This window comes from Herpailurus yagouaroundi, unplaced genomic scaffold (genome assembly GCF_014898765.1).
Source record: "Herpailurus yagouaroundi ecotype Mexico unplaced genomic scaffold, PumYag 160, whole genome shotgun sequence".
Classification (NCBI taxonomy): domain Eukaryota; kingdom Metazoa; phylum Chordata; class Mammalia; order Carnivora; family Felidae; genus Herpailurus; species Herpailurus yagouaroundi.
In genome coordinates this window covers 43,584,132-43,599,294 of record NW_024412401.1, presented here as the reverse complement: position 1 = coordinate 43,599,294, position 15,163 = coordinate 43,584,132, and the positions used below count along the sequence as shown (strand labels likewise).

At 41.0% G+C, this 15,163-nt stretch overlaps 1 protein-coding gene and 1 non-coding gene across 4 annotated transcripts in view; one reads left to right on the top strand and one right to left on the bottom strand.

Annotated features, from left to right (window-relative positions):
- The window catches only part of FBXW2 (F-box and WD repeat domain containing 2), a 57,781-nt gene that overhangs the window by 8,102 nt on the left and 34,516 nt on the right, over nucleotides 1–15,163 (top strand). For 2 of the 3 annotated variants that reach the window (XM_040482131.1, XM_040482130.1), the window contains exons 4-7: nucleotides 8,476–8,670; nucleotides 10,715–10,848; nucleotides 13,173–13,259; nucleotides 14,094–14,263. In XM_040482131.1, the coding sequence (XP_040338065.1) occupies nucleotides 8,476–8,670; nucleotides 10,715–10,848; nucleotides 13,173–13,259; nucleotides 14,094–14,263 (586 nt within the window). The remainder of the gene's footprint in view (nucleotides 1–8,475; nucleotides 8,671–10,714; nucleotides 10,849–13,172; nucleotides 13,260–14,093; nucleotides 14,264–15,163) is intronic. The other variant, XM_040482132.1, reaches the window with a different exon arrangement.
- LOC121035189 (U6 spliceosomal RNA) lies at nucleotides 4,341–4,447 on the bottom strand. The gene has a single exon (XR_005792778.1). It is a non-coding gene; the product is annotated as a U6 spliceosomal RNA (small nuclear RNA).

Sequence of the window (15,163 nt, the reverse complement as noted above, 5' to 3'; positions counted from 1 at the left end):
GTTTTAGGCAGTACATATTGATGGGCATTGTAAATAATTCTTAGGCAATGGTGTAGAATGATTTCAGGCAGCCTTATCGATGATCCCGATGCCTTTTCACTTCCATTGTATGTAATATTTAGGGATCCTTGGTGTTCTTTTTTCATCCAGGATAATTTCTTTTTAAAAAAAATTTTTTATAGGTCAGGCCCTTCTTGTTTTTTTGTTTTTTTATTTTTATTTTTTTAATGTTTATTTATTTTTGAGAGAGAGCACAAGCAGGGGAGGGGCAGAGAGAGAGGGAGACACAGGATCCAAAGCAGGCTGCAGGCTCTGAGCTGTCAGCACAACCCGACGTGGTGCTCGAACCCACAACGGTGAGATCATGACCTGAGCCGAAGTCAGACGCTTAACTGACTGAGCCACCCAGGCGTCCTAATCCAAGATAAACATTTGAGTATTACTGAAGTACATAGTTGCCTTTTTAAAAAAATTTTTTTTAGTTTATGTATTTATTGTTTGAGAGAGAGAGAGGGAGGGAGGGAGGGAGGGAGGGAGGGAGAAAGCAAGCAGGAGAGGGGCAGAGAGAGGCAGACGCAGAATCTGAAGCAGGCTCCACCCTGTCAGCACAGAACCCAATGTGGGGCTCAAACTCACGACCTGAGCCAAAATTAAGTCAGTCAGTTAAGCCACTGAGCCATCCAGGCACCCCATAATTGCCTTTTTTAATAGCATATTCTGTTCCTTTTTGTAAATATATCCTCATTATTTAGCCAGTTCAATATTAGTGTATATTCAGGTTGTTTCTATGAATTCAGAATATATCTATGAAATATTTATGAATATTTTTGTTTGCCTTTTCCCCCCTTGAATTATTTATTTGGGGCAGAAACCTCAAAGTAGAATTACAGATCCGGAAATATAAATGATTTTAAAGCTCCTCTTAACTGTCCTTTCCAGAGAGACTGAATTTATGGCATGGCCACAGCAGTTTTAAATAACAGACTCAGTTTTAATATTCTTGAGGTGTATGATCTCTTGAGGATGTACATTTTCTCATAGTGATATGTTTCTCTAAAATGCTAAATGCTTTGCCAGTTTTATAAAATGAACATTAAACTTAAGGCATTTCGTGGTTTTTGTCATCCTAAAGTTACTCCATGTTTACATTATTCTGTGTCCTATAAGCCGGATTATTGGAAAGGTATCGTCCATTCTTTTATACTTGGATGTGCTTTCCCAGTTGGAGCAATGGCTTTTCTGTGTCCTTTTTGTCTTATGATCAATGGCAGGTAAGTTTTAAAGATTAAGATGCAGTATTGCCTTTGAGCCTTGTGCTCATTCACACTTGGGCAAATACTGGCAGTTGACTCATTTTCAGAACCACATGTAGCTTTAAAAGAAAAATTCTCATCAAATTTTACTTTTGAAATGCAGTAAAACTTGACTTTAACTTGGGGCAGAAGTGAATGGGACACATTCACTGAATTCTTTAACTACCTGGAAAGTTAATATCTGCAATAACGGTGGACCCGACCCTGCATTTTAAGGTTATTCTGTAGGTGGGTCTATATTTTGTATTTTTTGTTCTGATTAAATTCATCAAGTTTGTGTATTGAAAATTATGCTCTATTGAAAATAATCCAAAGCTTTAGTTTAATTTTTCTTTTCTTTTTTAAAAAAAATTTTTTTAATGTTTTTATTTTTGAGACAGAAAGAGACAGAGCATGAGCAGGGGAGGGTCAGAGAGAGAGGGAGACAAAGAATCCAAAGCAGGCTCCAGGCTCTGAGCTGTCAGCACAGAGCCCGATGCGGGGCTCGAACCCAGGGACCGTGAGATCATGACCTGGGCTGAAGTCAGACGCTCAACCGACTGAGCTACCCAGGCACCCCAAGTTTAAAATTTCTAATAGCTGTATCCCTGAAACTATAACTAGTGAGAGAAGTGTTTGTTATGGAATTATACATACCTTTGTTTCATGCTATTACCAAAGAGGTAGTTATCCTTCTGCTGAGCTGTGATTTCTGAAATGGTGAGAAAGGAACCTGTTGTGCTTTGTTTGTGCTACGCAGTAAATAATTAGAAACTACTATGTGAAAGACAATGTAAGGACATATGTGGATGAATTAGGACAGTTCTTTGCTCAGAGAACATACATACTGGAATCAGGAAGGTAACCTGATTAAGTAAAAGTCTCCATGTAGACTGTGCTAGTGAGAGAACACTTGCCCTTCTAGAGAGGGTAGCTGCTGCTCTACTGCAGTGAATTATTTGCCATGTGGGATATAGGCTCACAGTGGTCAGATCTGATTTTTCAAAGAAGTCCTAAATCTAGATTTTTGTGCAATATTCTGATTGATTTTTTTTTTTTAGTGTACTGATTTTTAAGTATTATCACATTTTAAAAATATTGTGATTGTGTCATATTTAACCTGCACGCTGCCATATTGTGACCATGGCTTACAGTTGAATAAGAAAAACAACAGCTATAAAAGTCAAATGATATATTTGAATTGTATGAGTAAAAAATCAGTTGTTCAGAGGAAGGAGTGAGGTCTTTCATTTGCAAAAATTGAGCGGTGTTTATGTTGAATCTTGGAGAATGGGTAGATTTTAGAGAGATGAGAATAAGCACTTTCCAGCAAAGGTATGGAAAGGGCTAAGCATGGAGCATATAGGAGGAAAATAAAAATTCTTTTTATCTGAACTCAGTATATAATTAAGGACTCTATAAGAGATTCTTAGAATATAAGCTGAAGAATTGTCTTGAGCTGTATTGTAAAAACCTTAAATATTGGGAATATGAGTTTGGACAGTTTTCTTTAAGCAATAAGAAAAACTATGAAAGATTTCTGAGCAGAGAAAGGGCCAGGACTAGAGCATTCTGCTCCAAGTAGACCAGTGTTTCTTATTTCTGCCAGGCCCCAGGTCCTCTTTTTGTAACATATTTTACAATATTCTCTTACCTTGAAGTCAAATTCATAGAAATAACTTACCTGTACATACACATATTTCAAAAAATCAATATAATACCTAAACTCTGATCCAGAGGAAAAATAAGACAGTAATTTAAAATAATGCACAGGGGCGCCTGGGTGGCGCAGTCGGTTAAGCGTCCGACTTCAGCCAGGTCACGATCTTGCGGTCTGTGAGTTCGAGCCCCGCGTCAGGCTCTGGGCTGATGGCTCAGAGCCTGGAGCCTGTTTCCGATTCTGTGTCTCCCTCTCTCTCTGCCCCTCCCCTGTTCATGCTCTGTCTCTCTCTGTCCCAAAAATAAATAAACGTTGAAAAAAAAAATAAAATAACGCACATTAAATGTGTTGTGCTCAAGCACAGCTGTGTTAGAAGACGGTAGTGTAATCAGATGTTTGCACCTGTGTATGTACTATCATCATGAACATGACAGTTGTAAATAGCACAGTGTTGTATTTGTACCATCAGCGATGTGGTCACAAGTGGTGAAAAGTCTCCAACAAAGCAAAGTACATTTTTCCTCAGTCTACCTGGTAGTTACACTCATAGTAAATTCAGAATAAACTCGGTGCTTTGTAAAACAGGTCCAAGGCTCAGTCAACTAAGAATAAACTTGTCACAGGCAGAACCTTTAAGGCAATCAGGCAGAATCTTTAAGAAGTCATGCAGAATATGGGCGCCTGGGGGCGCCTGGGTGGCGCAGTCGGTTAAGCGTCCGACTTAAGCCAGGTCACGATCTTGCGGTCCGTGAGTTCGAGCCCTGCGTCGGGCTCTGGGCTGGTGGCTCAGAGCCTGGAGCCTGTTTCCGATTCTGTGTCTCCCTCTCTCTCTGCCCCTCCCCCGTTCATGCTCTGTCTCTCTCTGTCCCAAAAATAAATAAACATTGAAAAAAAAATTAAAAAAAAAAAAAAGAATATGGGCGCCTGGGTGGCTTAGTCGGTTAAGTGTTCAACTTTAGCTCAGGTCCTGATCTCGTGGTCTCAGGTCCCTGCATCGGCCTCTGTGCTGACAGCTCAGAGCCTGGAGCCTGCTTCAGATTCTGTGTCTGCCTCTCCCTCTCCCTCCCTCCCTCCCCCCCCTCTCAAAAATAAATAAACATTAAAAAAAAAAAGGTCATGCAGAATACATGACTATTCTTTTTGTACATTGTCCCAAACATTGCAGAATGTCTAGCATTTCTGGTCTTTGCCCAGTAGAGGCTGGTAATTTAGACCCCCCCCCTGCCTCCCTCCCCCCCCACTGCCTCCAAAATCATTGTGACACTTGAAACCACCCCTGCAAATTTCTAAAATGTTCCCTTGGAGGATGACACTACTTATATGAAGACCCTCTGACATAGACAGATCTAGAATTTCTATTTTTTTTTCTTTTTTTTTTTCTCTTTTTTAAAAATATGGAACGCTTCACGAATTTGCGTGTCATCCTTGCGCAGGGGCCATGCTAATCTTCTCTGTATCGTTCCAATTTTAGTATATGTGCTGCCGAAGCGAGCACTAGAATTTCTAAACTAAAGTATTAGCCTATTGCATTTTAGGTAAGAGTAGATCTAGATTTAGGATAGTAGGTGTAGAGTTTTGTTTTTTTTTTTGAGGTTTGTTTACTTAATTTTTTTTATGTTTATTTTTGAGAGAGAGAGACAGACAGAGTAGGGGAGGGGCAGAGAGAGAGAGAGGCAGACACAGAATCCTAAGCGGGTTCCAGGCTCTGACCCAGCACAGAGCCCGATGTAGGGCTCAAACTCACAAACCGTAAGATTGTGACCTGAGCCGAAGTCAGTCAGACACTTAACTGACTAAGCCACCCAGGCGTCCCAAGGTTTATTTATTTTTGAGAGAGAGGGAGCGTGCCCCCAAGTCGGGCAGGGGCAGAGAGAGAGGGTGCAGAGGATCTGGAGCAGGCTTTGTGCTGACAGCAGAGAGCCCAATGCAGGGCTTGGACTCACAAACTACAAGATCATGACCTGAGCTGAAGTCAGATGCTCAACCCACTGAGCCACCCAGGTGCCCGAAGGGTAGAGATTTTTTTAAAGGAGCAGTTAAATGGAAGAGCAGCCATTGAAATGGAATTAACAAGACTTAGCAATGGACTGAGTATGTGGCGAGGAAAATACCTGGGAAGGTGGTAGTACTGGTACCAAGAATAGGAAATGAAGGAATAAATTTGAGCGGGTAGAGGGAATTCAATTTGGAATGAAATTAAAAAAAAATTTTTTTTAAGTTTATTTATTTATTTATTTTTAATTAAATTTTTTTTTCAACGTTTTTTATTTATTTTTGGGACAGAGAGAGACAGAGCATGAACGGGGGAGGGGCAGAGAGAGAGGGAGACACAGAATCGGAAACAGGCTCCAGGCTCTGAGCCATCAGCCCAGAGCCTGACGTGGGGCTCGAACTCACGGACCGCGAGATCATGACCTGGCTGAAGTCAGACGCTTAACCGACTGCGCCACCCAGGCGCCCCTAAAGTTTATTTATTTTTAAGAGAGAGTGCAAGCAAGGGAAGGGCAGAGAGAGAGAGACAGAGAATTCTAAGCAGGCTCCCCAGTCAGTGCAGAGCCTGATGTGGGGCTTGATCTCACAAACTGTGAGATCGTGACCTGAGCTGAAATCAAGTCAGATGCTTAACTGACTGATCCACCCAGGTGCCCCTGGGATGAACTTCAATGCAGTCGGATGTGATGGAGATTCCGACAAGGTTCTGGAAATGTAACATCAGAGCTTTGGGGAATAGCTCAGGGCTAGAGCAAAAGGTTGAGGAGTTAGTGACATTTCAGCTATGGCTATAACAGTGAAATTTCAAAAGGACATGGAGAGGAAAAAAGAATGGGGCCTAGGATGGATCCTTGAAGAGTGTACTTAGGGAAGAGGTAAAGAAGAATGGTGATGAAGAGAGTTTCAAGGGCAGTGAAAATTGCCTGTATGAAAGAGGCACTGGCCAGTGTTTGTTCAGTTGGTCATCAGAGTCACATGCCTCCAAGAGGCAGTTGAGAGCTGAGATCTGATTCTACCAGTTAAATATTTAAACCTTGCTGGATACGATAGTTTATTCCATTTGAGTTACAGCTCAGTTTTCTGCTTACGTTTGTTATATACCCATCCCTGGAATTTTTTATATCAAAGTATTGTTTTCAACCTCTTCTGAATTGAGAGGGTTTTTTTTTTTTTCCTTTTATATAATGAAAAACAGTCTATGTTTATTTACTCCCCTTTCATCTTTAGGCTGCGTCATTGATGACCTCCTTGAAAACACGTTGGAGTATACTCAGTGCAGCAAACAGGAGTCTATAGGAAAGGTTGAAATAAAACCAAAAAGGAGCAGAGAACAATGACTCCTAAAGGCTTAGCGGTTAAGAGTAGACTTGTACCACTGGAAAATGGAACTGAAATCAACCAAGTTATTCTCTGATGCTTCTCTAGGGCGTAAAACTGAGTGGCCCAATATTTTCCTCTATAAATTAATTTAAAAATTAGGATAATCTCTCCCTTTTTTTTTTGGTTTGTTTTTATCACATTGTGGTAAAATATATACTAGATTGAGGAGCTAATCATGCCGTTTCCTAAGGCATATTTGTGGAACACCTAGATTTATCATTTTAACCATTTTTCAAATGTACAGTTCAGATTATCTAGACACGCTATCCAGTATACTAGCCACTGACCCCATAAGGCTTTTGAGCTCTTGAGATGTGGCTGGTCCAGAGATGTGAAATGGGAAATACTCAGTAGATATCAAAGACTTAGGGTATAAAATATTTCATTAACAATATTTTTGATATATTGAGCTAATGAAATTTGTACTAAATTTGTTTTTACAGTAAATAATAGAAAAATTTTAATTACGTATGTAAATTGCATTCGTGGTTTGTATTGTTTCTCTTGGAGTGCTGTTCTAGACCATTGGTTCTCAAAATATTGCTGATACATTAGAATCACCTGGCAAGCTTTTAAGATGATCAGGCCCCACCTCAGAGGTTCTAAATTAAAATCTCTGAAGCTAGGGCCCTACATAGGTGTTTGATGAAGCTTCTCAGATGATTCTTCCCCTCCACCCAAAGATTTTGTTCTTAAGTCATCTCTACACCCATTGTAGGCTTGAACCTACACCACTGAGTTCACGAGTCACCTGCTCTACCAACTGAGCAGCCCAGTGCCCTTCTCCAGATGATTTTCATGTCTCATATGACCATCGAGAACCACCAACCAATTCCCATCCCTTATTTTATAGGGAAGAAGCTGAGTCTCTAAATAGTAAAGTGACAACAAATATAGTCTAAAATGAAGACTGTATTTCTCCTAGGGTTTGTCCAAGTTGAAATTCATGCTCTACCTCTTTCATGAGTTGTAGCTATTTTTCCATTGTCTGGAACAGTGGCTCTTTACCAACCCTTAAAGGCAGAATTGTGGCTGATTTTAGCCATTTCATCCTTTCCAAAACCAGTCATTTGGTGATTTCCTGCATAGTGTGTCCTTGTCATAGTGACTATATTTGTTATGTCCTCAAAATGCTTTTGTCAATTCTTATTATTACTTTTTTATTATAAAGGTAAATTGTGAGCGTGATTTAATCATTATACCTTTAAACATAATTAAAGCTAATCTTGAATTATCATGATTGGTATATTTTCATCAGAATAGAAATAAAACCTACTTTTTCTGCAGAATCTTTTTTTTTTTTTTTAACATTTATTTATTTTTGAGAGACAGAGAGAGAGCGTGAGCGGGGGAGAGGCAGAGAGAGGGAGACACAGAATCCGAAGCAGGCTCCAGGCTCCGAGCTGTCAGCACAGAGCCAGACGCGGGACTTGAACTCACAAACTGTGAGATCATGACCTAAGCCGAAGTTGGACGCTTAACCGACTGAGCCACCCAGGCGCCCCTCTGCAGAATCTTAAGGGGCTTTACAAGCTCAGTGTGTTGAGTTGTGGAAGTCTGGGGATAATTTATCCATGGTTTTCTTAGAAGTTGCTTTGCACATTTCAGGATGGCTCAAAGAATTAGCAGTTAGCCTTTGCAGAAGTTAACCTGTGATCTGAGAGATCTGAGGCTTTTCCCTGACTGCCCTTAGAGTAGAACCTGTTCCAGTGGACAGCTTTACTCTTCAGCATTCTTTATTGGTTCGGGATGTGGGTCATGGATAGGCATGCAAATGTATACATGCAGTCATAGGTAATACCCTTCATCTCAAGCTCAAATCAGAAAGCTCGTGATGGTCAAAGATTGTGACATTTTACAAGTAGAAGCAGCAAGGGATGCTTTAGTCTAGCACTCCTCTTGTAGCCTGGCAGGTTAAGGGAAACGGACAAAACCAGAAAGCTTGCATTCAGTCCCCGTGCTGTTAACACCATTTTGGTGACCCTGAATGAGTTGTATTAGCCTCTCCATGCTTTGCTTTTCTCAGCTATGAAGTGGGAATGCTAGAGGAGGGGACCTTGAGGTTCTACTTGAAGAATACCACGGTTTGGGGATTGATTGGCCTTCTTTAGTGTTTGTTTTCTTACTAACCTCCCTGTTTTTCTCTTGAAGGGTCAGATGACTTGTCTGCAAAACTGTGGGATGTGAGCACAGGACAGTGCGTTTATGGCATCCAGACCCACACTTGTGCAGCAGTGAAATTTGATGAGCAGAAGCTTGTGACAGGCTCCTTTGACAACACTGTGGCCTGCTGGGAATGGAGTTCTGGAGCCAGGACCCAGCACTTCCGGGGGCACACAGGGGCGGGTGGGTTGCCCTTTTTCAGGGGTTTCTACAGTTACTTTAACTTCATTCCTTAAAACCGGAAGCCAAGAATATGACCCCCTTTTTGTTTTTTAACTTAACCTGCCTCTCCCTCCTCTGTTTTCTCAATAGCAGCAGTTAATCCCTTTATTTAAGGTACCCTTATTTGGAATTTTTTCCTGAATTTTGCTTTTCCTTGGCGCATTCAAAACTCTTCTTTGTACCCTTATGCAGGGAGGGGGCAGTTCTCCTTACCTATTTCATTTACACTCCATTGAACAGTCCGTCCTTTTTGCTTTTTATCAGCTTCCATACTTCCAAATTGAGTAAGTCCTACACTTGTAAATTCAGTCTACTTTATTTGTAGAATCAGGGCTAACCATCCTTTGCAGTGACAGTGGTTCTCAGATTGTGTGAGCTACACACTTTACATTGAATTGGAGCTTGGTTGACAACTGATTAAAACAAGCAGTGCCTAGAGAGAAGACAAAGGAAACAGATACCTGATTTTTCCTAATACTTTTATAGTGGCCTGGTGTGCAGAAATTGGTCGTTTGAACATAGTCTCGAGACCAGAGCTTCCACCTCTGTTGCATTGCATTTTGGAGCTCTGTGCAGAAATCATGTTGAGCTGCTTCCCAGCCTCTTGTGCAGCAGCCCCCCTCCTTTCCCCCATTTACCCACTGCTCTCGTCTCGGAGAGTCACGGTCTGTGCTCTTAAGCGTCTTCTCGGACTCCCTGAACAGGTTTCCCAGTAACCTGTATTTTGTCCTAACACTCATCATCCAAATAAGTCTGATCTACCAGGCTATACTGCCAGCAAGGCAGGGTCCTACCTGTCTTGTTCATCCTTAGGTCCTGAGTTCTTTGTATTGTGTCTGGTGCTTAGTAATGCTTTGAAGTGAACCTGGCTGTTTTACTCCTGAAGACCCATTTTTTCACCACTTTGTTTTTCATCTTACACATTTTTCCTTAGTCTGCTTATTTGTTACCACTTGTTTGTTATGGAAATGAATATTGGAAAATCTATGGTTTAGCATGGAACTTACTAAATTGAGTATACTGTTCCATAGTGTCAAGATGTACATTGACTTCCAGGTGATCAACTTCAAGAGCCCTGCTCTAAAAAATTTCCTCGTTACTGTTCCCTGGACATTGCTGTGGCTTTTCCATAATTCCTTGCCTTTGCTGTTCCCTCTACCTGCAGTATTCTCTTTCTTTTCTTGATAAACTCTACTCATCCTTCAGGGCCCATCTCCAATATCGCCTCTTCCCTGAAGTCTTCCCTGATACCCCTGGGCAGAGTTAGTCATTCTCCTTGGTGTTTCCCTAGCAAGAGGTAAACATTTAATTTTTTTGGACTTCCTCCTTCACCCCTCACTTAGACTGAGTTCCTTAAGGAAAAGCCCTTCATCTCTGGGTCCCCAGTGTTCCTTTAGAGTTTGGCAGGCATTTAAAAACAAATGTTTTGAGTACTTGCTGTACTCAGGCTAAAACTTGCTGTTTTAGGTGCTGGGGGTACACCTGTGAAGAAATTCAAACCGTTTGAGAGAGTGGTTTAGTCTGACCGTTGAGATACTTGTGTTTCTTTTGTTTTTCTCGTTACGCTGGCTTTTCTTGATTATGGGTATGATTCTTGAAGTTGAGTCTCACTGCAACAAATAGTGCGCATCTAAGCAGGGCCACCTATGTTCCTATTTTCCCTGCATAAGCTGGATTAGCTTTGTGTCGGATCAGGCAGGCAGTCCTGAGTGGAAATGCCATTGTCTCCAGTACTGCTTTTACCTCTCGCTTTAAAGCTAGCACAAGTATAAAAGATTGCATTACTCCAGGGACGTTCCAGCCTTAGAATAATCAGCTATAATAATAACAAGAATTTTGAACTGGATATATTTTTTATCATAAAATTCTTAACTGAGTAGCACCATTCTTAACAGTAACTGTGGTTGAGAAATTATATAATTGAGCAGCTAGGGAGAATGAATGTTATTGAACTCTATTATAAAAGACTCGGGCATGTTTTAACTGTGTATGTTGTATATACTAGTGTTTAGCGTTGACTACAATGATGAACTGGATATCTTGGTGAGTGGCTCTGCAGACTTCACTGTGAAAGTATGGGCTTTATCTGCTGGGACGTGCCTGAACACGCTCACCGGGCACACGGAATGGGTCACCAAGGTAGGAAGACTTACAGGAGAAATCTTGACATCAGGCTTTGAGGGGGTGAGGGAGCTGGGGGTGGGGTGGAGGATGCTGGGTGCTGCCTTGTAAGTGGTAGGGGAGCCATAAGACGGAGCAGGTGCGCCCACAAAGCGTGATGGCCAACGACAGTGACCAGCAAGTAAGAGGCACTCAGTAAATAGTTTAACAGATGAATGGACTTACGGACATGGAAAAATACTCACAATATATTTGGTGGGTAGAGGGAACAAACACAGTAAAACTGTACTGTAGACTAGAATACCAGTTTCTGAATAAATATGTTCATGCACTGAAATGTTGAAGGTGGTTATTACTTAGGAACTGTGGGTGCTTTTTTCCCTTTCGGATAAGCATATTTTTTTTAATCAGAAAAGCAATTTTCATGTAAAAAAAAATAATTGCAAGAAGTGGGACAAAGAAAAAAATGTATAAAGTTCTTAAAAGAGTATTGTGGTGTTTACTCATTTTCAAAAAAAGACGGCCGTGAGGATCAAATGCAATATTAATCATGAAAATCTCAGGCAGAAACACTTTTCCTGAGCTTACCAGGCATTTCTGTGAGGGCTGGAGGATACAGGAGTGAACAAAGCAGACCCAGGCTTGATATGGATGTTAGCCCAGTAGGAGAAAGAGTTATTAAATAGTAATTTCACAAATAAATGTATAATTACAAATTGTGTTAAGTGCCATAAAGGAAAGAGTGCAGTGTTCTGTGAGGAAGGCTAGGAGGTATCTAAACTCTTTCAGGGGAGAGCTTTTTGAGAAGGGACAAAATATGAAGAAATCGGAGGTAGCTGTGTACAGAGTAGTGGAGTGTTTCCGTGTGCAGAGTAATGCCCAGGCCCTGGGCGGGAGAGAACCTGGACCATTTGATGACCTGAAGGCCAGTGGAGCTGTGCTGGGGGTGGTGTGGGAGAGGTGGCCATTGTGTGTGCCTTCCTTGGCCGTGTTAAGGATTGTGCATGTCCTACACATAGCAAGAAGCAGTTGGGTGTTCTGAGCAGGGAGAAAACAGGCGCTGAGTGAACAGTGGGTTGGGGTCGGGCACAGTGGACACATCGAGGCCAGTTAGGGGTTTGCGATAATCTAAGCAAAAGATACCTGTGGCCCGGACCGAGGTGGCAGCTCAGAAAGAGAAGAACACACACGAAGGATATGTCTTTAAGGTAAAGCCAACTGAACGTACCGACTCCTGGGGAACAAAGAAGAAAGAATCTGATGTCCAGTGGGTTTCAGGTCGGGTGGGTGAATGTGTTTACCTGAAATAGGTGGAGCTGGAAGGAGAGCAGTTGGTGAGAAGGTCAGTAACAGCACTGAACTGTACTCTTAAAATGGTTGAGATAGGACATTTTATGTTCTGTATCTTTTACCACAGTTCTGTATTGGGCACATTGAATATTTCAGTGGAAAAATTACATAAGACAGTTTGGTGTGGTGTTAAAAACACTGGAGTTGGGGCCAGGATGCTGACCGTGATGTTTTAGACAAGCTGCCCCTCCCTTCGGGGCCTGACTTGTATCTGTTAAATGTTCCTATGAATTCTGAGTGAGGTCACGGGACGGAACCCAGCAGGGTGCGTGCGGTTAGTAGGTCTGTGTTTCAGTTGAGTCTGCAACCCGGGCTTCAGAACAAGTGAGCCTGGCCACCTCCTCACTTTGTGCTGACTTATTACAAAAATAACTGGCACCTAAATGTCTACAGACTATTCCCAGTGCTAATGGATGACTAGCTCTTATTTCATCATCATCATCATCATCATCATTTAATTGTTTTATTTCATTTTCATTGCAATTGTGAGATCTAATACATGCCCCGTCCCCTATTTTAAAGATGAGGAAATTGAGAAACAAAGGTGCTAGATGGTCTTGTCCAAGGTTGCAGAGTCAGTATATGGCAGATTCTGGTCCTAGGTCCAGTGCGTTTTCCCTTACAATGCACATGCCCGTGCTCCTGAATACAGATTATTTGTAACTAGTTCTAGGTTTACGGACTGTTTTCTTTCCTGTTCCTCACACTTTCTATGAGGTCACATTTTACAGTTTTTAAAACCATTCCAAATGTTTGCTTCCAGATTCAAATTGAAATTAAATGCTGCCATCATTAGACAATTTTAGATCCTGCTGAAAATATAGAGACTCTGGTTGTACTAACTAGAGGCTAACTTGGTCCTAGAGTTACAGCTTAGCTGCTCTAGTGTACCATCTCATTTCGGGCTCTTTTTCCTATTTTAATTTTTAAAAAAGCAATCTAGAAACAGTTTTAAAAGGATATTTCTGTAACATGGATGTTTATATTTCTAGGTGGTTTTGCAGAAGTGTAAAGTCAAGTCTCTTTTGCACAGCCCTGGAGACTACATACTCTTAAGTGCGGACAAATATGAGATCAAGGTGAGGTTTTTTTTTTCCTGCATTAATTTGCCTCATCAAAGAAAAACTGGCAAATACAAGGAAATTAAAATGGTGTAGCACGGGGAATATTTTAAGGGAAGCAGGAATGTCTTCATGTAAGCCATCTTAAACCCATTGGAAAGAGAATTGCTCGTTATTTCTATGTACAACGCAGTTTCTAACCCTGATTTGCAAGTAAAGAAAAAAGAAAACACAAATTTACCTTCACATTCTGTTTTCTTAAGACACATCTCAGGGCGCCCAGGTGGCTTAGTCGGTTGAGCATCTGACTCTTGATCTCGGCTCAGGTCATGATCTCGCGGTTCGTGGGGCGCGGCGGAGCCTGCTTGGGATTCTGTCTCTTCTTCTGTCTGCCTCTCCCCAGCTTGTATGCTTGCTTGCTCACTCGCTCGCTCTCTCTCTCTCAAAATAAGTAAACTTAAAAAAATAAAAACCACACATCTTGTACCCACTTCAATTCTTAGATCTACACTATGAAAATGAAGATTTACTTGTATAATAAAAACAATTTGCAAAAAGTTTACAGAGCGATCTTATATACATTCTTTTTGCAGTTTTTAAATTGTTTTGTGTGGTAGGCATCTTCATTGTGGGAGCTGAGGTTCAGAGAGGTTACGGATTTTACCCAAGATCACACAGTACATACATGCAGCATCAGAACTAGGACCCATGCCTCTCAACTATAAAACTTGTGGCCTTTCTCATGTACTTCACTATATACTGGCTTCTGCAACCATAGGCCGCATTGTGTAAGGGTAAGCTTGTCTATGGTGATGTGATTTGTCATCTTGTCTAATATTCTTTTATCTGTAGATTTGGCCGATTGGGAGAGAAATTAACTGCAAGTGCTTGAAGACATTGTCTGTCTCTGAGGATAGGAGTATCTGCCTGCAGCCAAGACTTCATTTTGATGGCAAATACATTGTCTGTAGTTCAGCGCTGGGTCTCTACCAGTGGGACTTTGCCAGTTATGATATTCTCAGGTAATGTTTCCTATCTTTGACAGTCTGTTCTCTTTTTTCTTTTTCTTTCTTTTTGTTTGTTTGTTTGTTTGTTGTGGTTTAATAGTAAAGTCAAGACTGAATATTTGGATAAACCAGTCAGTAGTTTGTGTTTGGGAAATGTTTACTACATCAGTTATAAACAGGGTTATATGCCGAAAATCACATGCATAAAAATATTAAAGGCAATAATTAGAGTTTCATGCTAGAACCTCAAAGATCTAGGTTCTAATCCCTCCCCTTCCCCCTTTCAGAGTTTAACATGCTTTTCTGGAAAACGAGAGGCTTGGATAAAAAGAACTTTCAGATCTCTAGTTGTAATATTTTTTAAAATATATTTGTTTAAGGTTTTAGACAGATAAGGTATATTTAGTAAAATAACGATTTTTTAATTAAATTTCTTATTTTAATTCCAGTACAGTTGCCATGCAGTGTTACTACATTGTACACCTGAAACTACTGTATTTCAATTCCATGCAACACCTAGGGCTCATCAGAACATGTGCACTCCTTAATCCCCGTCACCTATTCCATCCATCCCTTCACTCACCTCCCTTCTGGTAACCATCAGTTTGTTCTCAATACTGAAGAGTCTGTTTCTTGGTTTGTCTCTCTCTTGCTCTCTTTTCTTTTTCCTTTGCTCATTTGTTTCTTAAATTCCGCATGTGAGTGAAATCATATATTTGTTTTTCTCTGACTTAGCATTCTACTCGATAGCTCCATCTATATAGCTGCAAATGGCAAGATTTGATTTTTTCTTTTATTTATTTATTTTTTTTAAGTTTATTTATTTTGAGAGAGAGTGTGTGATCAGGGGTGGGGCAGAGAGAGAGAAGAGAGCGAGAATCCCAAGTAGTCTCCATACTCAGCACAGGGGCCCAA